General features: G+C 46.5%; 1 protein-coding gene and 2 long non-coding RNA genes across 4 annotated transcripts; 2 read left to right on the top strand and 1 right to left on the bottom strand.

Moving 5' to 3' along the window:
- Window positions 1–1,695: 1,695 nt before the first annotated feature.
- On the bottom strand, window positions 1,696–10,328 carry LOC149356816 (BEN domain-containing protein 5-like). Its single transcript, XM_089584336.1, has 4 exons — window positions 9,378–10,328; window positions 4,554–4,651; window positions 3,611–3,833; window positions 1,696–2,780 (listed from the first exon to the last, which is right to left on the bottom strand). Exons 1-4 carry the CDS (start codon window positions 9,421–9,423, stop codon window positions 2,653–2,655), a joined length of 495 nt encoding a protein of 164 aa, XP_089440462.1. The 5' UTR covers window positions 9,424–10,328; the 3' UTR covers window positions 1,696–2,652.
- Window positions 10,329–16,841: 6,513 nt separating this feature from the next.
- Window positions 16,842–18,455, top strand: LOC149356815 (uncharacterized). Its single transcript, XR_016291696.1, has 2 exons — window positions 16,842–17,101; window positions 18,315–18,455. It is a non-coding gene; the product is annotated as an uncharacterized LOC149356815 (long non-coding RNA).
- Window positions 18,456–18,786: 331 nt separating this feature from the next.
- LOC149356814 (uncharacterized) lies at window positions 18,787–20,882 on the top strand. 2 transcript variants are annotated; one of them, XR_016291695.1, is made up of 5 exons: window positions 18,787–18,917; window positions 19,462–19,609; window positions 19,722–19,837; window positions 19,986–20,151; window positions 20,522–20,882. It is a non-coding gene; the product is annotated as an uncharacterized LOC149356814 (long non-coding RNA). The 2 variants fall into 2 exon arrangements; XR_016291694.1 differs by having other exon boundaries at window positions 19,722–19,869.
- The last annotated feature ends 6,856 nt before the right edge of the window (window positions 20,883–27,738 follow it).

The following is a 27,738-nucleotide window of genomic DNA, read 5'->3' as shown; positions in this document are numbered from 1 at the left end:
TAGGTTAAGCCTGGATATCAGCGAAAAGCTTCGGTGATGCTTGTGGTTTTCAGCAGCTCGCTTGGCCTTGCGCTTCTCGTATAACCGCTGCCTGTGGGCCAAGTTGCAAGCCGCCCCTTCGAGATCGTTCATGGCCAGGCGTCCTATATATATACCTCAGCGTTATCAGATGCGCCGCAACTAAGGGCGAAAGGAGGGCGAGAAGGTGGCGCACGCGCAGTAGCGCCATACGAGTAAGCCGAGCGCGCGCCGATGCACACTCGGTAAACACGCGCAGAGCGCGCGAACGACGGCTAAGGTCGACTGGCAAAGCCGCGCTCGGTGGCTGCTCCGCCGACCACGTGCGCCTCTCCGCTGACGTGACGCGGCGAACTCGCGCACGCGCAGATGTGGCTAAAATTGATCACGGCGCACGCCACCCAGTCAAAAATTCCTTCAGCCTATCGGTCTGAAGGCTGAAGGAACCCGTAATTTGGGCCTGTTGGGCCTGTTGGTGATGGGCCTGTTGGGCCTGTTAGTGATGGGCCTGATGGTGATGGACCTGTCGGTGTCAGACCTGTTGGTTCTAATGGCGTCGGCCTGTTGGTACAAATCCTGCTTGCAGGTATCGGGATAGTGTTAGGCCTAATGAGGGACGCCAGTCCTAATGGCGCACGATAGATAAGTTTTTTCATCACTCAGAAATGTGTGCTGCACATTGCGCATGATAACATAGCTTCTTCGATTAGGGCATCGCAAGCTGTTGCAAAAAGGCAGCGCCTGCTACTAATAATATTTGTCAATTAAGCTGGCCAAAAGGGTCTGTAATGCCCTACGATATATATATACTGACAACCAGATTTAGCGCAAACGAAAGCTTTATTATAAAATAAAGAAACCTGTAAAGAGGAAGATGATCAGCAGTCAGAGCAGCAGAACCGAGGCGAGGCGCGAGACGAGAAGACGACGATCGGCAGCTGAAGCAGCAGAGCCGACGCGCGGCGCGAGACGAGAGCGTGAACTGTTCCGGGACCGGACCTGTCCTTGCCCGCTCTAACCGGCCTTCGCAACTGTCAATAAAGGCCGTTACATCTTGGTGGAGGTGCGGGGTAGCGGAGAGACGTCTTTTCGGGTGATTTTGTTGAGGCGCCGGTAGTCAACGCAAAAGCGGATAGAGCCGTCTTTCTAGGTGTCAAGGACGACGGGGGAAGCCCAAGGACTGTGTGATGGTTGTATGACGCCACGCTGCAGCATATCATTGACCTGGGTGTCGATAACCTGGCGTTCGGTGGCCGAGACGCGATATGGGCGTTGGCGCAACGGCGAATGGGCGCCGGTGTCGATCCGATGGGTAACAGCTGAAGTGCGACCAAAACGGTGATGAGAGAAGTCAAACGATGACCGAAACTTATCTAGCAGGGCCGCAAGCTGGGTCTTCTCCGGTGGCGAAAGATTTGCGTCGATTTAGCCCACAAAGACGGCCTCGGGAACGGGATCAGGAGACGGTGAGGAGGAAGTAAGTGAAGACACTAGCAGGCGGCAGGAGTCGTCCTCAGAAGGGTCCCAGGCGACGACGGAAGCGAAAGGCTGGACACATCCCAAGCATTCACCACGAAGAAGAGTGGAGGGGCACAGGAATGGATTCGTCAGGGGCAAGGCGCTGCAGCCGGATGAGACGGTAAGCACGGCGAATGGCAGGGGTAGACAGTTGCGAGAAGCAGAGGAGTCGGACGGGATGAAGATGACAGGGCCGTTGGATCCAGAGTCGCAATGAACAGAGGCGAGCACAGCAGAGCACGGCGGGATCATGACGTCATCAGCCACAGTCAGCTTGGAGCACAAGTTAGTGGAAGCGTTCACAGAGTCGTCGCCGAAGGGAAGAAGGGCGACTTCGGAACGAGCGCAGTCGATGACAACGTCATGTTGGGAGAGAAAGTCCCAGCCTAAGATAACGTCGTGAGACGGCCATGGGAAGACGATGAATTCAACAATATACAGAACGTCCGGAATAGTAACTCGGGCTGTACATGCCCCCAAAGGCGCAATAAGTTGCGAATTAGCGGCGCGAAGCATAAAACCATATAGCGGAGTCATCACTTTTCGTAACTGGCGGCACAATTTCTCACTTAGTACAGATACAGCAGCACCGGTGTCAACAAGCGCGAAAGCATCGGTGCCCTCCACAGAAACCGCGATCAAATTTGTCGGAGAAAGTCGAGGTATTGAGCTTGGCGACGAGCAAGCAGTTCTTGCCTCCGGAACTGCGGGCACTAGTTTTCCGAAGAGAAAAAGGGACGACGGCGCATCGGGGAAACCGAGCGACGACGCGGAGATGGAGCACGGCGGCGAATAGACGGCCTGAGATCGGAGGAAGCAGTGGTCTCAGAAGGCGAAGTGCGGTGAAAAGGCTGGGGAGGGGCGTAGGCGTAACCTCGAGGGTCAGTATTGGCAGCAGGGGACAACACTTGGCGGCGGCAGGGATGCATCACATGGCCAGGAATGCCGCCGACCTAACATATGGGTAGGTTGTCCGGTGTCCGCCATGGACGGAAACGTTGCGGTGGTGGCCAGGCAGGACGAAATGGTGTCGACTGCGGTGGATGCTGGTACGAAACGAACGTTTCTGGGCGGGGACGCCTGACGGCTTCGGCGTAGGTAAGTGGCAAAATAAATTTATACATCATGACCTCCAATTTTTCGTTGCAGGTCCCCCAGCTTCTGTGAGAGGTGCTTGCGCACGGCTTTCAGTCTCTTCTCTGCATGCTCCTTTGGTATATCTCCCATGTAGATATGAAACAGAGCTGCACAATAGAACACAAAATAGGCCACATTTGAACACAACTACATACATGATAAATGCAAAAGTGAGATTCAGAATTACCACTCTCATTGTAAAAACACAAAAACGAATGTTCACCATTAAAGGGGCCATGAAGCCTACTTTCGTGCATACCCTTGTTGTAGCATTTAATTCACAACACATTAAATTACAATACCCAAAACTTTCAGTTGATTCCGTGCGGCAGATATCTTTAAAACGATTTTCGTTTCCTTTGCGAACTGACTGCTTGTCTGGCAACCTCTGATTGCTGACGACACATGGGCCTACCCACTCCGCATCTGCTGTGTGTTGTTGGATGCATTGAGATGCTTGCATGAAAACCAAAGACAGAGATTACTCGAAACAACGGGCAATGCTATTTATACATTCTGTGCAGATATGTCAATTGCACTATCTTTGTCGCAGCAAGATCGGAGAACGTGCACAATGACTTGCCACCAGTCGTTGAGAACGCTAATTTCACAACCAAATAGATAAATCAGGTTACTGGCAGAACGGATCTTAGCGAGAGCCACACAAACAGTGTGGAGATCTCTGAAAGTGCTGTGATAGAGCCTGCATGAAGAAACGTATGGGCATAACACACCTTGCAAAAACTAAACGTCACTTTTGCCCGACTTTGCAGTTTTGGATGCAATAAGGACATTGCAGTTGTTACAAACCTCGGATACAATGAACAGGATCTCCATGACTATCACGCTTTCTGTAAGTGAGCGCGACTGTATTTGGCTGAAGCAAAGTTTGATTGCCGAGGTGTTACTCAAAGCAAAGAAAAAAAAGCACTAGCACCTTTCAGAGAAGAGACTTTTTCCGGTGTAAGTGCCGGTTTCGCCTCTGTTCTGCCAAGAGACCGGCACTTATTTGAAAGCACGCCAGTCACGCTGCGGCTCTTCAGCTCATCAGGTGTCCAATACACCTGAGTAGCACCGCGGCAGAACATTGAGTCTGTTGGTGCTCTCAGGAGCATCTGCCAGGCACCAGGCTCCATCCAGAGCCCACTGCCTGCATAGACCTGCAGCAAACGTGGAGAATTTCGCATTTGTACACATTAACAGCAATGAATCAAGGGATTTTAAGTATTTCATAGCTTAAAACAAACAGCTGAAAAACATAAAAATTATGTAGGCATGAATGCACTCTTTTACAGCGAGCAGTGTCCAAAATCAGTAGATTTTCTATTTATAGCCTTATAATTCGAAAAAAAAAGAAATTGCTTGCGTGCAACATGAAATATATAGCACAATCTTCTGACAGTTCTAGCTTCTCTTCATTCCGAGTCAAATACCGCCAAAAGTTGAAATAATGTTGTCTGCCCTAATTCAAACAAACTTCAGAAATGAGAATAAATTTCACATACAAACAACTAGGCATACCTGACAGAACAAGGCAGCCTCCTCATGATCAAAAATTATTTGTGTACTAAGAATTTCCTCAGGACAAGAATAACTGCAGACCCATTATGGCATCGTCAGGTAATGAAGTACAAAAATGACAAATTAGAAATGCTGACCTGTGCCTTACATGATATTGTCTGAAACCACACATCTATGCTTTGCACACTACCCTTTTCGGCACACTTACTGGGACTTGTATAAGTTTCTACTGTAAGCTAGCATCATCCTCTAAACTGTACCCATTTCACTATGTACCAGCCCCAATTTAATTAAGAATCATTCACTCACTCTACTATGGTATTTGACACACTATATGACTTAAGAACACGCACAATCACCTTTCCATCATCCCTAGCAGAACCTATCACAGTGTCCTGCCCACCAGGCAGTTGGAGCTGGCAGTCCGCGGCGCTCTCCATCTCCTCGGCTGAGCATACTTTTTTGACAAGAAAAGGAAGTACACAAATATCAATGCACCTCAGCAGCACATATAAGCAAAAAGCAAACTGAGTTCAGTTTGATATTGTGGGCTATCAAGTAAATGAAAAAAATTAAGTATTTTGCTCTCAAGGAAACAGTGAAAGCTTTGCACAGTAGAACCTCGCTGCTGAGTTGATGGGTGCTGCATTTTCCTGGCTGCTACACATTGTAGTGGTCTAGATCTGGCATGATGATAATAGGGTTCCATGCATTATAAACCCTGCTGTTCGTTGCATTGTAACTTCGGCCACATTCCTACACAGTAATACTTGTGAAATAACACCCCATGCCAGCCTAAATGAGAAACGGTGGCGGTCATATGTTTACTTCTAAAGCGGCTTTACTTGGCCTGGCATGTCTAGCACCACTGTGTTAGGCAGACGGCATTCAGACAGGCTGTGTCATCATCATCAACAGTGGTTGCACTTTTTTGAAGCAGTAGCTTCACTGCTACAGGTGCACGGCTGAGATCGCCATGTACGCAACATGACCTTCAAGTCTGCCACAAATAAAATAAACAAACAAATAAACCTCAAATCAGTGGGATTCAAACTCAGGTCTATTGGGCGATAGCCAGGTGCGCTAACCACTAAGCTTCAGACCCACGGTGTGACAATTCAATAAAACAGGAGATATACAGCGTGTCCCAGCTAAAAGTAACCAAGCTTGTTAAAAAGAGGATGATCCCTAGCTGAGTGAGACCAACTGAGTGTTGTTGATAGTCGCGTGTCCTAGTCTGCAGTATTTTTTTATTATGCAAACGTGATTAATTAGCAAAGACTAATTAGCTAACTTTTTAATTATTGCTTTCAGGAAGAAATTGTCAATGCAGGAGTTGTAGATCCCATAGAAAAATAATCGTTTGCCTTGTTTGCAGCTAAGTACCACTGATACAACTTCTTTTATCTGACTTAAAAGAAAGCCCGCGAAATACAAAAAGAACCGTGTGATAGGGAAGCAGTTACAGCGCTCCCAAACGAGCGATCAAGCAACGACATCCGCTCATGTTTGCAACGCTGTCCCGAACAGCTTTTGGTGTCTTGAGGAGGTAGCGAGATATGCGCCAGGAACTGCTTATGCGTCATGGAAAGTGAGCGGGTGCTGCTTTGCAAGGAAGTGAAGCGCGGCTCGCATGGAGCGCTTTTTCACGCGTAACCTCGCCTCGAGTGATAGGAATGTGGCCGTGCCGCTAACTTGCACCGTCACGCGCTGAAGAAACGGTCGCCCTAGCGCCGATGCGAGAGTTAATTGCGTATATCTCGCAACCATCACAAAACGCCGAACCCCGTTCGGGACAACGTTGCAAAGATAAGCGAATGTCTTTGCTTGGCTGGTCGTCTGGAAGCGCTGAAACTGCTTCCCTATCACGTGGCTCTTTTTGTATTTCGCGGGCTTTCTATTAAGTCAAATAAAAGAAGCTGTATCAGTGGTACTTGGCTGCAAACACGGCAAACGGTTATTTTTCTAAGGGATCTACAACTCCTGCATTGACACTCTCTTCCTGTAGGCAATTATTAAAAAGTTAGCTAATTAGTCTCTGCTAATTAATCATGTTTGCATAATAAAAAAAAAATACTGCACACTAGGACACGCGACTGGCAACAACCCTCAGTTGGTCTCACTCGGCTAGGGATCATCCTGTTTTTTACAAGCTTCGTTACTTTTAGCTGGGACACCCTGTATATGTGCTTCTTGTATACTAACTGCTAGGTTACACAGCCGCTCATGCAATATCATGGTAATTTGTGATTCGAGCGATTCATGATTGATCAGTGACAGGCGATTTCGAGAGGAGTTTGAAGAGGAATAACAAGAGGAAGACGAAGAATACAAAGAGGAAGATTAGCGCTCCACACGCAGAAAATCTAACACCACGGGTATAGGAAAAAATCAGCTGTGGTTTAGCTTCGGTTAAACCTGGTGAGAAGCAGTAGTTTCACGTAGCTACGTGCGGCAAAGTCCAAAGAAACAACAATCTTTAAACAAGCCGAGAAACTAGAAACGAACAAAGCTTTGCAAAGCGCAGCCAGATGAAGCTACCGCTTCTCGCCATGTTTAATCAGAGCTAAACCACAGCTAATTTTTTCTTCACCTATCCTTGTTTCTTTGTAATTGTGCTGCTAGTGTTAGTGTGGCTGGCGCGATTGATTTTGTCCTTCCGCACCTCATCACATCTTTTTGTGACTTCTGGATGCACACAGCAGTGGCAACAAAGAGAAAGAGGGCTAGCCTCCGCTGGAACCAACCATTATGTTGGCTGTAGCGACATTAGACATTCTCAGAAAGTATGTTTGCAACGATCGCAACAGCCACATAGCCCCGTAAATTCTGGAGAAATGAGTAGTCCTCACCGGACGTAAGAAAATGCAGCAGACAATGCTGCATGATTTTTTCAAGTGCCAGCACTACAATAAATGTGTTTAGTTCCTCATTCCTGTCATTTTTAAATTTGTCCTACTTCCTACCTCTAATGTTTCCTCGCTCTTGCATTTTTTTTTTGTAGCAAGAGCTATTGGTCGCAAAGTAGCATTTTCACTGCGGCGGTGGTCACGCCGTGGTCACACCGATTCTTGCGCCGTTGCCTAGCAACCGTTGCCAGATGGAGCCACACCATCTGGTGCAACGTCAGAGGAGGAGGAGAGCCAGAGATAGCAGCAGGCACAGCAAGAGACCTCCCAAGTCTACGTACGCATTCACTGGACACCCAGACATCACGCACAAGGGACCGGGAACAGAACTGCCCACGAGGCTGCTGGCGCGCAGCTAGAGGAAGACCGTCGGCATTGCCTTAACGTGAGCCGACCAACTCGGACCACCCTTATTGTTCTCCCATCCCGCTCATAATACCTGACTCTATCATCACACGCCTTTAACAAGAGCAGAGGGGTTTGTCGTGGGACTTTGTCCCAGACATTACTCCATCCATTCCTTCTGGACTTTCTCGCCCGGCCCAAGTTCTCGCTCACAAGGTGCGAGCCGGTGCAGCGTACACCCCGGACATCCCGAGTCGATGGCACCGAACCAAGATCGGCTGCCCCGATTGCCCTGCTGACTCTGTTGATTTGCACCACCTGATCTGGACCTGTCCTGGCACTGCGAGCCTCTGCGCCTGCTACACCTCTGCTTACCACATCCAGACATACGAAGACTGGACGGCCCCCAGTACCGACGCCAAGCGCAAGCTCAGTGCCCTGCTAGACTTCATGTCAGAGACCGACACCCTCACCTTCACCTAACCAACCCACTTCCCCCTTAGGCCTCAAGTCATCCTTGTGATTAAAGATTTACGAATGAATGAGCAGCAGGCACACGTAGCAGCCTGTATAAGAGGGCGGTTCGTTGAAGCTGTTGTGGCCAGAGATGGAGAGCGAGTCGGAGAGGCTGAAACAAACCAGGCTTAGCTGTTGGAACGAAACAAGGCGAAGGCGACGAGACCGAGGAAGAACGTGCAGAACGTCTGAATAAGCGACGCCGTGAAGATGCAGCTCGACGAGTTCGCCTAGCCTCTGAAGGTCCATTACCTCTCGCTACGTATGTCTGGCATAGCTGAGCTAAGCCAGAGCCATTTTTTTTTAGTCCCGTGAGGAGTACATCAGCAGGGTTATGCTGTATTAAAACTTGTAGAAACATTAATACTATGAGAAACACATCTCAGTGAAGAGTTGATCGGCTGCTACACTAACACTGATGGCTAAAAAGATAACTGGTGAAATAATGAGGGCTAAGTGACAAGTGACAACCGTGGCCGCAGTGGCTCAGTGGTTATGACGCTTGGCTGCTGACCCAAATGACGCGAGTTCGATCCAGCTGTGGCAATGGAATTTCGATGGAGGCGAAGTTCCAGAGGCCCGTGTGCTGTGCGATGTTAGTGCACGTTAAAGAACCTCAGCTGGTCGAAATTTCCGGAGCCCTCCACTACCACGTCCCTCATTGCCCGAGTCGCTTTGGGACGTTGAACCCCCAAAAACGAGCCTTAAAGACACAGCAGAACACTGCGGAGCGAGAGCAGTTCAGAAAAATCGCATATCCTGCCAAAAATGAAAGGGGCTGTACAGCAAGCCTCATAGGCAATGCAAAAAGAAAAAAAAGACAAGTCAGGTTCAATTAACTGTGCATCTGCTGAAGGACAGCAGGAACACTGTGCAAGAAAACTTTTCAACCTGTACACGGTACAACGCCTAACAACTTTGAATGTACCAGACGACCAGAATAATGCTAATATATTTTGTTAATTCACAAGAAAGGGGATGTCAGTCATTTAAAAAGCTTTTAATTATTAGCTAACTATGGGAAAGAAACATGAAGCTTAATGAAAAGGCTTGAAATGCAACTGAAGGCAGGACGGCAAGCTATCGAAAGGTATAGATGTAATCACACAGTAGAGTAGGAGAGCGACACAAAGTAGAGATAAAAAGTACAGAAAGAAATGGGGCCTGGGAAGGGTATGTAACCAATTTCAAGAAAAGGTAAATGTAGCACACACACAGTCAAAGTTAGGGGCACAGCAGAGATGGTGGAAAGATGAGAGTAGAAGTTTCAGGGGATAAGGCGCCCTCAAGTGGCACAGGACAAGGTTAACAGGCGCTCATTGGACAAATCCTTTGTTTGCAGTGAACATTTTCTTAGGTCGATTTGATTATGAAAAATAAAAAATGGCATGCATCACAAGAAGGTTCGCTCACCAAACTCGTTTGTCCCACTGCCACTCGCCCCATCGATGGATGTCATTTCTGGGGCCAGTTCTGTGAATTAGGTATAGTTAGAGTTCATGTCCTTACACCAAAATGCACATCAAAGGTATATATTCACACAACGGATGAGGTCGCAAAAAGATCTATAGCATCACCTCAAGTAAAGGTAGTGTCCGCATGCTGAAAGCATTCACACATGAGATGAAAACAGCAGATCTTGTCCTAATAGAAAAAAACGCCCTCCTCTTTCCATCTGCAGACACCAATTGGTTGGCGTCAATTCGTGACGTCAAGCCACATAATGCACAGTTCACCCTCAAGATTTGCAATTCAGTCCACCGTGTGAATTCACCTTAAGATGACTTCCAAGAGCACTTACTTTAAGCTCTAAGATATACATGCATGGTGACACCTACAACATGCAATTTGATGAAGTAGCTTAGCTAAGAAAAAAGGGATGAGCAGCACACATGTGAGCTACTCAGGAACAAGAACCAGAGCTAATGTATTAAACAGTTACTAGGCACATTACCATAGCATGAAAATGCGCACACACCTCTCAACTGGCATGTTATAAATACAAAACACTTCAGTAAACTATCTACAAAACAATAGCACACCTTGAAAACATACACCACCTGGACTTTGTGTTTCCCAAATATAAGACATTCATTTTGTGCACAAAATTGCAACAAAAAAACAAAGTAGCAGTGCCACCCAATTGGCCATTTAGAAACAAGGAGCAGAGGTATTATGAACAGCAGAGTTAGTTGTTGGGCTGGTTAGCATCACTGATTTAAGTTCATAGTTTTCCAGCCCTACGGAACACACACACATACATGAGCTGCCACGGCAGTTCAGTGGTTATGGTGCTCGGCTGCTGGCCTGTTAAGACACGGGTTCTATCTTGGCCGCGGTGGTTGCATTTCGAAGGAGGCAAAATGCTAGAGGCCCGTAAATGCAAACTGCATGCAAGAGATCTAAAGAATGAGGACAGGTTCCAAACACCCCGCCGCGGTGGCTGAGTGGTTACGGTGCTCGGCTGCTGGCCCGAAAGACGCGGGTTCGATCCCGGCCGCGGCGGCTGAATTTCTTGAAGGCCAAATTCTAGAGGCCCGTGTGCTGTGCGATGTCAGTGCACGTTAAAGAACCCCAGGTGGTCGAAATTTCCGGAGCCCTTCACTCCGGCGTCTCTCATAGCCTCAGTCGCTTTGGGACGTTAAACCCCAATAAACCAAACCAAACCAGGTTCCAAACTTGTCAAGCACTGCAGTAATTGTACAGAGATTTTCAAGTGTGAAGATTCTTAGCAGAAGCAAGCCACTTGTGAAGGGACAGAGACGCATCATATTAAAAAAGCTGGTTCACAATGTGCGAGCAATACTTCAGTTGTATCATATAACACAGAAATGATGTTTCTTTCATAGTTTTTATGATAAAGGTGTGATAAGTTTGTTTTTTTCCTGCTCCGCTGGTCTGAAGGCATTTAAGCAGTGTCTGCGCCGTTAAATAACCAGTTGTCAGTGAGTGCTGTGTTTTATCCTTCTTCCCAACTTCAGTAAAACGGCAAGTTACATACTTGAAGAAAACACAGGTGCTGACTAGCAACTGAAGGTTTATTGAAAAGGAACACATAAAACATACTCTCTTCACAACCAAGAGCGTGCATGAGCTGCGCGAACAACACTGATAAGCTATCAACTTCAGTCATGGTGGTCAAGATTCAACAGTTCACAGCCATGAACGGCCATCCGTCCTTGTTAATGATTGTGAACTATTGTATCCTGACCACCATGACTGAAGTTGACAGGTTATGAGTGTTGTTTGCGCAGCTCATGCACTCTGTTGGTTGTGAAGAGAGTATATTTTATGCGTTCCTTTTCAATAAACCTTCAGTTGCTAGTCAGCACCTGTCTCATCTTCTCTCTTGTCCCTGTTGCTGCGCTGTTTTCTTCAAGTATCCTTCTTCCCTGCTTTGGTCATGCACCGTTGCACTGGAAAACTACAAATTTAAAGTACTGTCAACATTTGCCTGAACAATTTAGCACGTCTAAAATATGCTTATCTTCTGGTAGCCTCCAGCTGCTCACGATGATGGTCTCTTCTAATTCATGATGTGACAAGCAAAGCTGCATCCCTGCAAAAAAAAGAAAGAACCAAAAATTTCCTAGTATAAGCATCTTGGTGGGCACACGTCTAATAACAAATCTTTTACAATCCTCAATGAACACAGACATTGGACAGCTCTGTACAAAGAACTTATGTCCAGTCATTTGGCTCAAACCAAAATAGTGAGAAAAAAATCCGCCCTTCCCTGGCAGCGCGAGCATATTTTAACAGCCTGAGCAACAAATTGTTCTGAAAGTGGCTAAAAAATGCATTCATTACATAAAGGACATCGACTATTCATGCCACCTAAAATTCCTCAAAAGCAAGCAAATAATGTACAAACAAAAATTCTCATTCCCGCACCTCACAGCAATGGCCAGTGCTGCTGTCTCGCTTGAATCCTGCCTTACAAGCGGACCTACTGGAGTCAGCCATGGGGACGGCCATTCAAATTGCTAAACCCACAAGGGCGTTTGTAGATGAAGGCGTAGCCTGCTGGAGGTGGTTGCACATTACTCCCTTTGTCCTCCCTCAATTGTGCCATGGCGGTTGGCCGACAAAGTAAACCGAGCGGAGAGGGCAGGCCCAGCCTATAGTCTTTTTAGCCTCACTGCTGTGCACAATTTGAAAGGCATAGTTGCTAACGGCCGATTCTTCCTGGGCTACATAAGCTAGATCACAAACTGATGATGGGTGCAGGGGTCAAGTAGATGCAGCTAGCGCAGGAAAGGGCTAATTTGGGGAATATGGGAGAGGCTGTCGCCCTGCTGCGAGTATAGTCCGGCTGATGATGATGAAGGATGATTGAATACCAATGAATATTTCACTTTTCTTACCCTTGGTGCAAATCGCTGCACAGTCCCATAAATGTTGGTTATAAGAGTATACATCTGATTAAGAATGAGAGGGCAAAGACTACACTACTGGCATGATGCAGCAGCGTCAGTGTTAAGTGAAAGAATAAATTCTGGTTCCTTGCTTACAATGTCGCTGGATCTATGCTATCTTCCAGTAGAATGCATGAGAACTGGTGTAATGCCCTCGCACAAAGTGCAGACGTTAAGGAACATGCACAACTTGTTCTTCCAGAGAACGAAAAATTCCAAAGTAGTGGTAATGACCATCGCTCATCACTGCTGGATCACTATGCCTCTGCGTCTTTAGTAATTTTCTAGAATCCGTGGGTAACTATGGATGGTATGGCTTCAGCACTTTAAGCAGGGAATGCAGGTGAGAAGCAGGCAATTGGCTATTAATTGCCCACACGCGCAAGTCGTGCTCTAGACATTGAGTAGCGGAACCAGACTCAGGTGTCATCCTATCTTCATAAACCACCAACTCCTCAAGGTCAGAAATCCGCGACAACTCTTACGTTGCACTTTCTATGTCAGGGATGCTGCTAGCGGTGCTAAAATCTGACAAGTGAGAACTGCGGCTTTCAACTGCGTCCTCGACCGGCGCTGATAAAGAGGATAAACTAACATTATGCGATGAAAAGGCATCTTGAAACTGTTCTGCTCCTGTTGCGCACAATCTGCTGCCATGACCATTATCAAGACTGACAACTGGCAAACAGGGTAGCATTTCGTGATGCGTACCCGCAAAAGCCGGCTCTCTCCATCGTGGGTACCCTTGACAAAAACAGTTTTCTAGTTCGTCGTGAACAGCCTCTGCTGTTCTTCGGCGTCGTTGCCGAAAGGACACCTCGATTAGCGAACACTTCATTCACTTCATGATACAACGAATGTAGCACTTTATCAAACTATCACGAAGGGCATGGGTAACATATATACACTACTGGCTTTGTGCCAACCAACACAGGTCACAGCACAACAATGCAAGTCTAGAAATCACTCACCATTGAGGTCATCCTCTGGGCAAGCCTTTGTTGTTTCAGCTGAATTCCAGTGAAACCACAACGAAACACAGCAGCGCGGGCAGGACGACCGCCAAAAAACTGTACTGGAAGAACAAAAAACGCGAAAATCTTGCCATGACTGCCGCTGACACGCGGGTTCTCGGACCAGCGTGCGCCGCAGGATTGGCTCTCGGCGCGGCCGCGAGTAGCCGCGGTTTGGATTTGGATTTCTGATAGTGATCTCTATGAATATTAGACTGCGGGGCGTCAGTGAAACCAGAACTTAATTTCTTCGGCAGTTTTAATTTTGTCTGCCTGTTTAATTAAAAACAAAGTAATTCCAGCTGTTTAAAAATATTTCAGATAGAAATATATCTTTCTACCTTAGTGTCACCATTTGCATACACACCACATGCAAACTTGCAATCGAAGTAAAAATTAATAAACAAATTAATACTCTCACGGTGAGGGGAAGTGATCTGGTACCGACTTTTCTATTTGGGCTTCAGAAATAGCCAGAGAGGGCAGACAATTAACCTATAGCATGAATGTTATAGCAATTCCATCGTATGTGGTTCAACATTTATTCATCATTTGACAATATTGCTGCAATGTGAAAAGACCACCTAAGAGCAACGTTATCAGCAAGTTGCTTGGCAACATTGCAGCAACATTATCTAATGTTGAAGAATGTTAGCGCAACATAGTACAACATTGGCAATGTTGTGGCAACGTTGCAGTAACATACTGTGCTACTAGGGAAGCAGCGAGGCTCTATGGTGAGGCAGCTATGACATATAATGTTCACCAGCTGCTGCACCTTTCTAAGGCTACGCGCATGTTTGGCCCATTATGGGGTGTGTCCACGTTTCCTTTTGAAGATGGGATTGGCCGTGCACTGCGGCTTGTGTCAGCAGCCAAGCTGGTGCCTATGCAGGTCGCTGAACGGTGCATAATGCAGCAGTGCTATCGAAGCTCGGAAAGAAATTTGGAGCTCCCAGCTCATTTGGCTTTTGCCAAGAAAAATATTGGCGCTCAGCACACAAACAGCGACAGCTACCAGACATGTGCTCTAGGTGGGCCACACCCTGTTCCTTCATTTCCCGAGCAGCTAAAAATGATTTCAATTCACACTTTGGCTGCATTCCTCAGATGTGTAGGTCCTTTCGAGCACAAATTGGCAGCATTATTATACACAGTTCGGATTATTCGACTCCAAAAAAGACCTGCTCTTGTTATGTTAAAATGGTAGACGGCTCATATTGTTATGTACTTGGAATTTATGAGATTGCAGGCTGTATATATTTTCACTCCCAAAAGCTTCTTGTTTCACCACTTGTATTTGATGTCCTACATATCATGCAGTGTGAGCACCCATGCACCGGCTGATCAGAATATTTTGCACTCCCTTGATGATATGTCTCTGCAATGTGTTTTCTTTAGTATTAATAATGTTTCATACTTGTGTGAAGTGCCCAACCAGAAGGAAAGAGATTGATCTGGCAGTGACGTATGATGTACAGTTAATGAAGGTAGTTTCAGTGTATTTTTGTTTTTGTATTCCTTTAAGGTAGCTCTTCAGTGTGTTTAACTTTTTTCAAACTTGTGGCCATGAAATACATTGAAGCTAGCAGCAATTACACCAATCTTCAGATTGTGACGGGAGGTTGCTCCATATTGTCACATTGTCAAAAGTTCGTCGTCAGTTATAAATTCAGCACGGCCACAAGCGGCAGGCATTGTCTTCGACGACCGCCAAGCACGCTTGTTGCCACACCGCTGCCAAGTCGTTCAGTTCTTTGTGGGTGTGAAAGAGCCCAACAGTGTTTCTTTGGAAGCCGTTTTGCTGTCTACCTGACTGCCAAACTGCAGCCATCACAACTACGTGACAATATTACACTAATCTCAAAGTTTCTTTTATTCTTGAAACATTTATGCTTCAAAGTATTTAGTGCAAATAATGCAAGAGAGAACACATTGCAATGTATGCTGACAAAGTCTGTTGATGGGATTTATAAGACATAAGTAGAGGCCGGATTTTTAGGCACCAAGAAGGCATGTTTTAGGCGCCAAAAATAGGTGGTTAAGATTTGATTTTAGGCACCTAAAAAGAAAAATAGGCACTATAAACTGCATCAAAATTGCACTTATCAGATCCGAACATCAGCACGCAATATCTGCTATAAAGTAAAAACAGCCGGAATGATTTAAGATCTTAACCATTGTGTGCGAACCTTAGAAGCACTCTTTTTAAAGCTGTTGTGAAGCTTTTCGTACAACACGCATGCTTCAGCAGAGCAAAAGAGATGGTTACAAAGCCTTTTAAAATGCGTTGGCATACCTGGAAACAAACAATTTGCTTGTCGTGCACAATAGTAAAACAAGAGGCCATGCATTTAGCAATTGACGCAAATGTGACTTTAAAGCATCCGACATGTGTTCAGAGTCATCCTCATAGGAATTAAACTTCCCACGAAACACAAAACGTCTTACGAACGTCTCGGAACAGCTTCAAATGACTACAAACGTCTTGCGCTGTGTTCAAACGTCTCATAGATGTCGACTAGAAGAAGTTTCCTCTGCGACGTCTCTTAAACATCTGCAGTCAGACGTTTGCTGTGAAACTTCTGTGAAACATCTGTACAGATGTTTTCTAGACTTGATTCTAACACGTGGAACTTGAGACCACGTTAAGGAGATGCGCCAGCAATCAGCAGAGAGTTGCCACCGTGGATTAAACATGCTGTAAATCACGGCACACAAATTAGATGGCTCTCCTGCTTGACGTTTCGATGAGCAGGCGCGCCGGTGCAAAGACCGCTCTTTGTATGCGAACACAGAAAGCGCGTTTTCTCCTACGGAGCCCGAATCACGTTCCACATCGAGTGCAGCTAACCCGCCACTCGTAAGGCTGGATTTAGGTAACATATAATGGCCCTGAAAGCCGACGGTAGTTACGCGAGTGAAAAAATTTGCTTCATGTTGCGAACGCCTCTGTTACGCCTCGGCTAGCTGGCGGCAGCATGCGGATTGACAGGCGCAGCGCACGCTGCCTTCGCCGCCTTCGCCGAGCTCGCTCGCGCGGTTTATCGCGCAGATCACCCGCGCGCTATCTTTTCGTGGCGGCGTATCTTGGTGGCAATCTTTCTTGAGTCACGCTGTCACGCCGCAGCTGGCTGTTTGGTGTCGCTCCGCACGGTGGCGATGCAGGATAGTTTGCCAAAGTGGTTTTAATCGTTTAAAGGAGAAAGAATCTTAGTGGAAGCTGCAAGTTCTTAGTTTTACATGAAAGTATTATATTCAATTTGTTTTTTGGTTCTTTGATGATTTGTTTATTTTTACGTTTAGAAATTTAGTACTTCATTTGGTCATTTGGCGTTGCAGAGGCTAGCGATAGCTACGCGCGCGAAGCTGATGCTGCGCACGTTGTAGCATAGAGAAAGATATTGGTAAAGAGCGGACAGTCGGCGAAATCTGGCCCCAGGAAATGACGCGCAATCCTCCTCCTCCACTAGATAATCTTCCAACTCCAGGATGGCGCCACCAGTCTCTAAACGCGCGCGCGCGCGCGGGCGGGTAGCCGGCGCGGCGGCTCAGACCCATCCAAGTGGCAGACAACGGAGCATCGTGGGGGCTGTTTCGTGCGCGTGAAAGCGTGCGGCGTATTTGTTCGTGCGTGCAGACCGCAATTTTTTTCGTCTCTCTTGCCCTTCGACGCAGAACTCCTCCTGTTTATGACGGCGGCAAGGTGAGAAATGTTTATTTGTGGAAGTACGCTGTATTGCATGCAATTTAGGCGGCCGCGCCGGCCGCCGTTGCCTGTCTGCAGTTCGTGAAGCGGCGCGCTCGCTCTGTGGCCAGCCGGCTGTTGTTCACGGCATTCTTGCAGTTTGTGACAACGTCAAGGAAGGAATGTTTTGTTTTTGCAAAAGTACGCTACATTTCAAGCACTTTATGCAAAATTACGCTGCATTTCGAGCACTCTAGCTTAGTACGCCGGCGCAGTTGTGAAGGGCGCGCGCACGCTGTGTCATGCTACGCCGTGGCGGGAGCGGCGGGAGGAATGATGCTGCATGATGCAGCCTCGCCGGTCGGCGCGTAGAAACAAAAAAAAAAACCTGCCCACGGCCTGTGGCCCGACGCGCTGTGCCTAGCGGTTAGTTTTGCTTGGTTTCGCGCTTTCTCGGGACGTCACGTTTTTGTATGGCCCCCGACAATATGTAACTTCTTATGGGTGACATTTGTCGGTGTAAGGTTAAAATGTACTTTTTTGAAAGTGGGCGAACGGCGAAGACGACCGTTCCCGCGCAGCAAGTACGGGACCGTAGTTTTCAAGACTGGTGGAAAAAAAGATGACGCACGAAAAGCTCAAAAACCTTACTCTTGTAGTACGTATGTATGTATGTATGTAGTACGTGTGAAAGAGTCCGTTATCTGCGCTCGTGGAAACGCACATTTCACCCGTGCATTGACAACACAGGAATGCGCTTTTGAAAACCGGCAAAAAAAGGCAACGCGTCGGGCTTTCTAAACTCTAAAGAGCTTGAAAACCAAGAACTGTTGCGCCGATAGTTTAATTTTCTATGCTTCTTAAAACATACGTTGCACCCGTGTATTTCTCAGTGCTCCTAACACATTGTGTACTTCTGGTTCGTAGTCCGTGTTGTGGCCGTCTTTGTACGAAATATTCTCGAACCGCGTACTCTGCTGTCCACCTAGGTTTTAGAAGGTAGACAATAACGTCGGGGAATGTAGAAATGCTTGCAAAAAGCTGATTGGTATCTGCCGTGTAGTACGGTATGTGTATTGTACTTTGCGCAACGACGTTCAGCACGCGAGTTTCGCAAAAACATGTTTACTCCGCTCGTAATTTCGTTCCCTCGCCGCTTTCGCACCTTTTCACTGTTTACAGAGTTACAATATAAGGTGACTGAGAATGACCATACTTGCGAATTTTTCAGGTGATGCCACCCGTCGGCAACACCTGCTGTGTGCCGTGGTGCCGCAACAGGATCAACTTGAGCAGGAGGCCAGGAACCATCTTGCGCATCCCACGGCTTTGTTTATGTTGCACAAAATAAATGTTCTCATTTCACTCAAAACCTGGTGTCTTTTGTGGAGTGCTAATATTTGGCAAAGGCTGTGATGCAGCTGCGTTCATGGCTGGTCAAAAGCACTCGAAATCTATTTAATTATACGCTGCCAACGGCGCAGCGGGGCGCGGCGTATGCTAACATTCAAACCGCGCGCCCCTGAAACCGGAACCGGAAGTCGTCCCAGGCAGCGAGGCGCAGCGCATGCAGCCATTCAAACTGCGCGCGTTGAAACCGAAACCGGATGTTATGAGACTCCGCCCGCTTGGTGCGCTGCAGTCAAATGGGCCGCTGGGCCCTATGGGAGTGTCCGCTCTTTACCAATATCTTTCTCTATGGTTGTAGTACGTTTCGCTGCGCACTTTTTTCCGCGCTGGTTGGCACGCCGCTGCAGTTCGCAGTTTCCTCTTTTTCTGCGGTATCGTTTACTACCAGTGTTGCACTGAGATGTGAGCCTGGTTTTCCGCAAAAGTAAGTAACCTTCCATTTCTCTTGTGGTGAAAGCGTCGGCTTTGCCGGCTAAGCCACTAACGCGCCTGATTTAACCTTTGGTTTACAAAGCACAAAACAGTATCAGCCAGTGTTTTACATACCAAAGTGCAGCGTTGAATTTATTAAAACAGAGCATTTGCATGTATTTGAGCGTTTGTTAAGTGGATACAGCTAGGCTGCTCTCGCATGCGAGTTGCTTTCTTTACCAAGGCGATGACAAGGTGAACAAAGCTTCAAACCAACCAGCTTTGTTTAAGCGTACGTTGATAAGGCGCGAATTTTTTCCTACACGGTTTTATTCTTTCCAAGGACTCTCATCTGGCCACCTGTGTGCTCCAATTCTCCTTGCTGTGATTGCCGTCAGTGAAACTCGCGTTAAAAAGGCGTTGGTTATCTTAACTGCGTCAAGCTTTTATTTCATTGCTATTGAGAGCCCCGGCACAAAGGTAGTTTACTCAGTGGTGCTGCTCCGTATGTGTGCAGGCTGTTTGACAGTGCAGTGAAGTACTACGGCTCTTTGCAGGCATGGCAGCTTTTATTTTTTGGAAAACCATTGCACCGTGCACAGCTGGCGTTGTCCCTACTTCACTGTGTACATTTCGTTCTGGGTACAGGCTGTTCAACAGTGGTTTTCAGAAGACCTCCTTGCCTGCTCAACTTCTCAAGTTTTGGTAAGCACACTTTGCAGCTGACACCTTTTCTTTCACTTCATGATTTCTTGTATAGGTCTAGGCTCTTTGCTAATGTTCATTCCACAAGCCCCATTATTTGTTTGTCCTTTAGAACTCCAACTGTTGGCCGGAGGAGCAAGGACCTGGTCTAGTTTCACGCAAATTAATAGCAGCATCTTGTACTTGGTTGTTCAGACGACTTTGCCTGGAGATTGTTTCAGTTCTGAGGTGGGAACCTGGACCAATGCTTGTGCAGTGGTGTAAGTAATCTCTTGCCCACTGTTTGAGCTTCATCGTACAGATTAGAAAGGGCTTCTTTGGCAATGCAGTGTTAGGAACCTTATACAGATGCACTTTTATTTGTCTTATCTTTCAGATGTGCCCTGTGTGGCTGTCAAGTTAACGTCCAAGATTTAACACATCTCTGGTGTGTACTGAAGTGATGCAGGCATTACCACGACAGCAGCATCTCTGCTATGTTTTCATGCGACGGGTGCAAGATGTCAAACATCAACCATTTTTGATTCAGCCACATCTTGCAGGTAAGAGAAAGCCTGTTTGCAAGATGCAGCTTAGGAGGTTCTATGAGTACAGTGTGCATCACAGTAAGGCAGTGCACTTGCTATTGACTGCTTGGCTTTCAGTGTCCATGCACGCTGTTTGAATTTTGCTTCTGTTAAAGGCCTCCACAGTGATTGAATTCTTGAGTTTATGGTGAGCCGTAGCACTCTGCTGAAATGCCGCTTGCAATGACATCATATGCATATATGTTTTTGGTTAGCTTATTTTATTGCCTGTGCTGTCACTCCTTGCCATTTTCTGGTCTTATTTGCTTCCGACTCCTCATTGGCCATTCTACATGCACCTGACTGACTGTGCTTTTGGTTACTCTAATATTTTTCACTTCTGCAGGCTGCTGAACAGAGCTGGATTTGACTTCCCCTTGTTACCGTCTAGTTGGCATCCTCCTTGCAAGAAAAGCGATGTTTGGAACACCTAGCGAGCTCTTCATTGCCATCCACATCACAGCAACTTGATCATCAGCGCATCCGTTGTGAACAAGGCCTGGGGCCAAATGAATTTTTGATTTAACAATTGGTTGCTGCTCGGCACTTTCCCGCCATCCAAGTGCTCACCATTGTAATGTCAGCCAAACCAGTGAAGCTACCTCCTCCATGGCTTCTAACATTAATTTCCTGGCCCCTTTCTTTTATTGTGTGGTTGTATGCACTGGATTCAATAAAGAGTAACGCAGTGACTGAAAAGTGTGCTAGCACATGCATTTATGGCTCATTACTACAGCCATACATCCCTTGTAATGTGGGCTTATTGTTTGGGTCATTGCAAATCAGCTTTGAGTTCATTTTTGAGTGTATACCAGAAAAATGAACTGTAACATTTTTAAAGATTTAGAGGGTTTAAAGGCAGCACTAAAAATCAGTCTTGAAATGCGTAAGATATTACAGGCACCCATTTCGGAAAAAAGAAGAACGTCTAAAAAAATTCTAGAAAAGTTCTACCTCAGAAGTTTTCTAGCCGTATACAAGCGTAGCGTTAGCAGAGCTAATAGAGGGCTAGTAAACGTCTAAGTCTAAAACACTGCTTAGATGAAACTTCTTCTAGATGTCAAGCTTTTTTTTCCGATACTTTTTTTAGACGTCTATTAGCGCTTTTTGTGTTTCGTGGGTTATCTATTGCAGGCATGCACGGTGCTTTAACATTAATAAATGTGTCGCCATTTGTGTAAACTGCGTTTTATAGTTAGTGGCTCCAAGTGTCGGAAGTCACGCGGACTTAAAATGGTGCTTGCTATTAAAAGGGTCTGGAAACCATAAGTACGAAATGCTAAAAATGTAGCCGCTTAGTGCTGGTGATGCTTTATATGCCGAAAATAATTATATAGTTCAGCACGGGCCTACGTACAGCCACTGGGGATTCATAATAAATAAACACCGTTCATATAGTAATCACTACTAAAGTCATGAAAGCAGTAGCACACAAGCAACGTCTCCATGTTGGTGGGCTCAAAATTGTGCCTCTTCTCACTGAGAACAAGCTTGTAAGCTGAAAAGGAACGCTCCACACCAACAGATGTTACAGGAGTGGGCTTGTAGGAAACCATTTCGATTGAAGGGTTGAGATAATATGACATAGGAGTGACGCCAAAAGAGTGATATTCATACAAGCATCAAACATTGTTTGAGTGCATGAATGTGTTCCGTATGCACGCACGACTGACACGGCTCTCAGCTGTCCAGTGCGGCCTGCTCCAAGAAAACTGCCGCCAAAGGCTATTTGATTAGGATGACATGCAGATGAGGCACAAGGAATGATCATAAGGCAGATTACCAATATGGCAAATTTTATCCAGTTAAACTTTATCCAGCCAGCTTATGGAACAATTTGCAGTCAACTCGAACCCACTGGGAATTATGTGGACGAAACTTACGTACTTCATGTACTTTCCAAAATGTAGCACCATCTGGTCAACTACCATTTTAACGGCCAGAGTTTACAAGCTGTAACTACAAAACGGCAGAAACAGGAAAAAGGTTATTTCGATATTTTTGGCTGATGTGGTTGACATTGTCTACACAGTCGGCGTTGCAGTAGTGTTCACCACACCCAAGTGACGAAGTCATTTAATGTTGCCATGTGTGGGTTCAACTCGAAACCGAAATGGATTCGAAAAGAAAGAGAATCTGAAAACAAAACCACAACGTATATCAGGGCCATTTTCTTCAAAATAGGGCATTTTAGGCACCAACGTTGGAAATCGGCATTTATAGGCGCTGACGCCCAAAATAGGCATTTATAGGCACCATCAAATGTGTATTAAACATGTCGTGAACGCCTAATTCATGCTCATATGTAAAAATGGTGCGCCTATGATGCCTTGAAAAAAATAGGCATTTGCCTAAAATCTGGTCTCTAGACATAAGGATATACCTGGCCTTGCAGCCTGATAGTATGATGCTTTGTCGTCCTTGTTTTTTCATGTGTTTAAAATGTTTGCTGCTTTTAAGTGTAAAGAATAATGCACATTCCTGTCCAACATTTATTACTCCCTCTGCTTTGTTGTTGTGGCCTAGTGTGTGTAATAAATCATGTTTGTAGATCACATCACATCACTTTATTTTCCTTAAAGACCCTTTTCCATGGTGTTACATAAGGGGTGGGGTTTACAAAATGCAGGAATCAACAGTGCTTGAAAATGATGATGAACATGTTATGGCAGCAATATTATGGGGAAGGCCGTTCCAGTCGGCTGCTGCACGAGAAAAAAATGAGTTGGCAAAAACAGTGGTACGGCCACGCGGACGCAAAACTTGGAAGAGAATGATCCACCGATGCGGTGGGACCTACGTTGTGGAACTGCGCAAATGTATGGTTCTTGTTTTAGTGGTGAATAAAAGAACTTGTGAAACAGGACAAGACTGGCTATGCGACGGCGACTAGAAAGATTACCTAGACCCGACTACGATTTGAGGGATGATATGCTGACGTCATACTAGTATAAGGAGTGCATGAATCTGATAGCCCTGTTTTGAAAAGATTCGATAGCGTGTGTTAAATATTCTTGATAAGGGCTCCAGATGGGTGATGCGTATTCAAGTTTAGTTGTAATGAATGAGATGTACGCGTGTAGTCTTACGTGTTGTGGGGCTTCCCATAGGTGACGTTTTAAGAAACCTAGTGTTTTATTAGCAGATGGTATCAGGTTAGTCACGTGCAAACGCCAAGATAAATCATTAGAAATGGTGACTCCAAAGTATTTATATGACTGGATGAGGTCAACTGGGGAATTGCAGACTGTGTATTTGAAAACAAGAGGATTTCGACGGCGGTGAAAGGACATGCACTTGCATTTGTTAGAGTTGAGCATCATCATCCACTGGGAGCACCAGTCTTGCACATGGTGCAGGTCTGCCTGAGGGGATTCTTGGTCAGAATGGTTAGTCACTGAGCGATAAATGACGCAATCATTGGCGAATAAGCGGATGTGACAAGAGACATGCTGGGGTAAATCATTAATGCATATGAGGAATAACAAAGGACCGAGAACAGAACCCTGTGGGACGCCAGAGGTTACTGGAAGCGGGTTGGAAAGTTGGTTATTAATGACGACGGACTGAGAGCGATGCGTGAGGAAAGCTTTAATCCATGCAATTATGTTCGGATGTATACTTCAACTGGGAGAGTTTAAGAAGCAAGCGTTGATGAGGTACTTTGTCGAATGACTTAGCGAAATCTAGGAATATGGAGTCAGTTTGCAGGTTAGTATCAAGGTTGGCGTGAATACCATGTAGAAAAATGGCTAGTTGAGTTTCGCAGGAGAACTCCTTGCGAAATCCATGCTGTGATGGATGGAAGAAATTATTTGAATCCAAAAATTGCATGATTTGAGAGTAAAGGACATGTTCCATGATTTTGCACGGTACACTTGTTAATGAAACGGGGCGATAATTAAGAGGTGAATCAGTACTACCTGATTTGTGGACGGGAACGACCTTCCCCACTTCCCAATCGTCTGGAATGGTACCTTCGGATAGTGATTGCGAGAACAATCCTCAAAACCTCAAAGCCTCAAAACTGGCTGCACTTATTTTTGATGCAGCGTTACATGTTCCATGGGTGTGTTCCGGGAACCAAAATTCTGTTACTGCTGTCAATTAAGTTGCCGTATACCCTACAGTGATACGAAGAATTTTTACGCAAATGCCTTTCAAAGAAGGTTCTCCAGCCAGTGGAGCTGGCCAGTTGGTGTGATGTGATGGTTAATCCCCATTCACTTAGTGTGACATACAGGGGGCTGGGAATTAACTGCATAGAGATCATGAATCCAGCGTCAAGGAATATGTTCACTTGACATCGCGGTGCTAGGTTTGCGAGTTTAATGTTTTCAACGATACACATCGCCAGAGAGAGACTCTTTAATGAAATACAGAGAATTTAGCCGGCGTTTCAATATCGCTGGCATGCTACTCTGCGTAGGGAGGGGAATGTGGGAGATAAAGACTGACGGAGACCCGCACATGAGTTGAGCGGCTTTTCATGACAACACAGATGCCTCGAGGGGACTTCAGTGTACTCACTGCGCTTGGCTTCAACAGTCAATGCAAGTGCAGGGCGCTTTCCTGCTTGGTGAAAATTATTTAAACAGAAACGTCGCGCCATGGAAAAAAAAATATTTGCGCTGTCGTTCAGCGCGAGCAATCCGCTGCACGTCTTTGCCGCGCTTATAGCGCTGTGCGCTGCGTTCAGTCACCTTAATCCCTGACTGAAAGGTGCGCTGGCGTATGAATTCCTCGTGACTACGAAAATTGGTGCGGGCACGAGCCCCGGCGTAGAATATGGGCACTGGTTTCGTTGCCCGATCGAGGAAGCTCTGGACGATCCAGCATGCATGCAGCGTCTCCACCTTGCTGAAAGGATGATCGAGGATCGAGGGAAGGCTATGCGTAGTAGAAAAAGTTAATTCCGACTGGCGCAGTTCCTGGCCGGTGTATGCCGCACACAAACATGCGTACGTGCACTGGCTATCAGATAGGCAAATCTGCCCTGATAGCGGGCGGGTTCACTGCACGCGGTGCGCAGCATATGCATAGCGGAAAGGTCGAACCTAATCAGTTTTGAGTATGAAGTATGATCGACGTACGTACCGATACCACATTTGCTCTACTTTTTGCGCGCAACGCGCACAAACGCGTTAAGCTAGAATTAATTGTGCAGCACCTTTTAAAAATTCATTCTCCTCAATTGATGGTTCTCCCTAGATTAAAATTAACTGCGCAGCTAACACACATTTTTTTTCACCTGGCCGTAGTTTATGCCGTGCGCCTGGAATCGTCTGCGCCGAGGACGAGTGAAGAAAAGTCAGCAAAGCCGAATAGCGGCCGGCCGTCTTTGCATGGGTGGCCATATATATGCTTCGCACGAAACGCAGAAGTACTTCAGTTATGCGAACCGCTTGGTTGGTACGCATCAGTTGTCAAGTTCACTACGAGACAATGTTTACCGTCCAATATTGATATATGATATGTGTACAGTTTTGGCGAAAATGAGCCAGGATCGAGTGAAGCCGGTCGGATGATCCTTGAGAGCTAAGCATATGATCGAGAGCGCGAGCTCTACAGCGATTCATGGCCTCCGTGCAAAGAATTTTCAGGCACTATCGGAAGGGCGCGCAGCTCACATATACTTAATGCGTGCTTGCAAGAATCATGCAATTTGCACGAATATTGTATGTGTTTGAGCATACGTACGTGTGTTTCAGATATGTCCCCGCTAATTTCGTAAGCTGCTTTCTGGCCAAATAAATCTCCACCGGTGAGCGGTTGTGCTGGTACTACAAGATATGTGTGCTACACAAACCGATTAAAACGTACAGTTAAGCTTCTTGCCAGTATTATAACTTTCCCGAAGCGATTCGCAGCTATACCGGTGACGGTCGAAGCTAACGTCGCCCGCAGACAGAGCAGCTGCATGCAGATTTCTGCAGGACCGTCAGAGTCACGCCGGTAAACAGAGCTGCTAATGGAGATGCCTTCAGCACCGTCAGAGTCGTGCCGGTACAAACAGACGCGCTGACGGAGATCCGTTCAGCACCTTCAGAGACGCGCCGGTGCAAACAGAGCTGCTGACGGAGATGCCTTCAGCACCGTCAGAGTCGTGCCTGTACAAACAGAGGTGCTGACGGAGATCCCTTCAGCAACTTCAGAGTCGTGCCGGTACAACCACAGCTGCTAATGGAGATGCCTTCAGCCCCGTCAGAGTCGCGCCATTGCAAACAGAGCATCCATGCAGATTCCTTCAGGACCTTCAGGTGCATGTAGAGGTGACAGTCAAGAATCCTGTTGGCTCCCTGAAGGAACTTTGAAGGATTTTTTGACCGGGGCAGACCCGGTGTTTAGTCTAGTGAAGCTTTTCGCTTCAAAAAACGTCCCGCGTCGCATTGCGCTACTTCATGGAATAGCGCTATACATCACCCTGACACATCCTTGACTCGATGGGTCTTGCCTTGGCTGCCACGGCGGCGCAAAAGCACACAACCAGCGCGACGAAAAAGCATGCACACTCGAGCAGGCTTCGTTCATAGTCTGTGAAAGGGAAAATGCACTTCTCATAGGTTAGGAGAGCTCCGACGCGGTTCGTACTCTGGTCTGCAAGATATTATTTTTAAGTACTAAAATTCTTTCCTCTTGATATACGTCTGAAGTTAACGTCGTTTTGGGGGTATATGTTGCTTTGACTGCATGCGCGTTTATTTTTCCGGCAGGAAAAGAGAACCAGCCAAAGCACGAGGACGACTTCTGTGCACCTATTCTCATTGCGAAATGTCTTGCTTGACGTCGTGCGCATTGCAAATGTGGCCGAATGGTAAAAACTACATTTTTCTTCTTAGGTGAGATGAATCCACCAAACATTCACTACTTTGTCTAACAGCGGGTTTGAATTCATGTGACATGAGATCGGATGCATTCGGAAATACGTTTGTCATTTACCGCTTATGCACGACAGGAATCAGAACCGCTTAATCAATTTTCCACTGCAGACCAGTCGGTAACAATATTTGTAATACTTCTGTACTCTTTCTTTTTGGCTTCCACCACCAGGACAGCGATTTTGTTTCGATCCCCCTTTCAAGATCAGACGCAGCGGGCAGGCTTCGGGCACTTGCGCGGGACATCACAATTGCCGCATGGAATTCTGGCCAATTTGCCAATTCACGTTTAAAATCCATGGACCCAGATCTGAAGCTCCGGCTTCCATCCAGCCTACCATTACGTGAAGAAACTTTACTGTGTCGCCTGTGGCTGGGTGTAGCTATGACCATCGATTACTCTTTCTTAATCGAAATGGCTGATAGCACTGCATGTGCCGTCTGCGGGTATCACGAGACTATATCCCACATTATTTGTGACCGCCCTGACTACAGCGCCGAAAGGCACTCTCCCAGCCGTGCTATGGAGCGTCTGGATCCACGCCCACTGACGGTAATGAAGATTCTCGGCCACTGGCCGCGGCGATCGTCGGCGGTGAAGGCCTCCAAGGCACTGCTTCGCTTATTGCGAACTTCTGACCTGCATGATAGGCTGTGACTTAACGAACGCTGACTTTCCATGACT

Source organism: Amblyomma mixtum, chromosome 3, assembly GCF_055824585.1.
Source record: "Amblyomma mixtum isolate Tamu chromosome 3, ASM5582458v1, whole genome shotgun sequence".
In the NCBI taxonomy this organism is placed as follows: domain Eukaryota; kingdom Metazoa; phylum Arthropoda; class Arachnida; order Ixodida; family Ixodidae; genus Amblyomma; species Amblyomma mixtum.
The sequence above is the reverse complement of the archived record's forward strand: the minus strand, read 5'-3'. Positions and strand labels throughout refer to the sequence as shown.

Coding starts and splice junctions, on each gene's coding strand:
- LOC149356816 (XM_089584336.1), bottom strand. CDS start 9,423: ATGACATCCATCGATGGGGCGAGTGGCAGTGGGACAAACGAGTTTG. Junction 3,834..4,553: donor CTGCTAGGGATGATGGAAAG/GTGATTGTGCGT, acceptor CGTTTGCTGCAG/GTCTATGCAGGCAGTGGGCT. Junction 2,781..3,610: donor AAAAGTCTCTTCTCTGAAAG/GTGCTAGTGCTT, acceptor TCTATTGTGCAG/CTCTGTTTCATATCTACATG.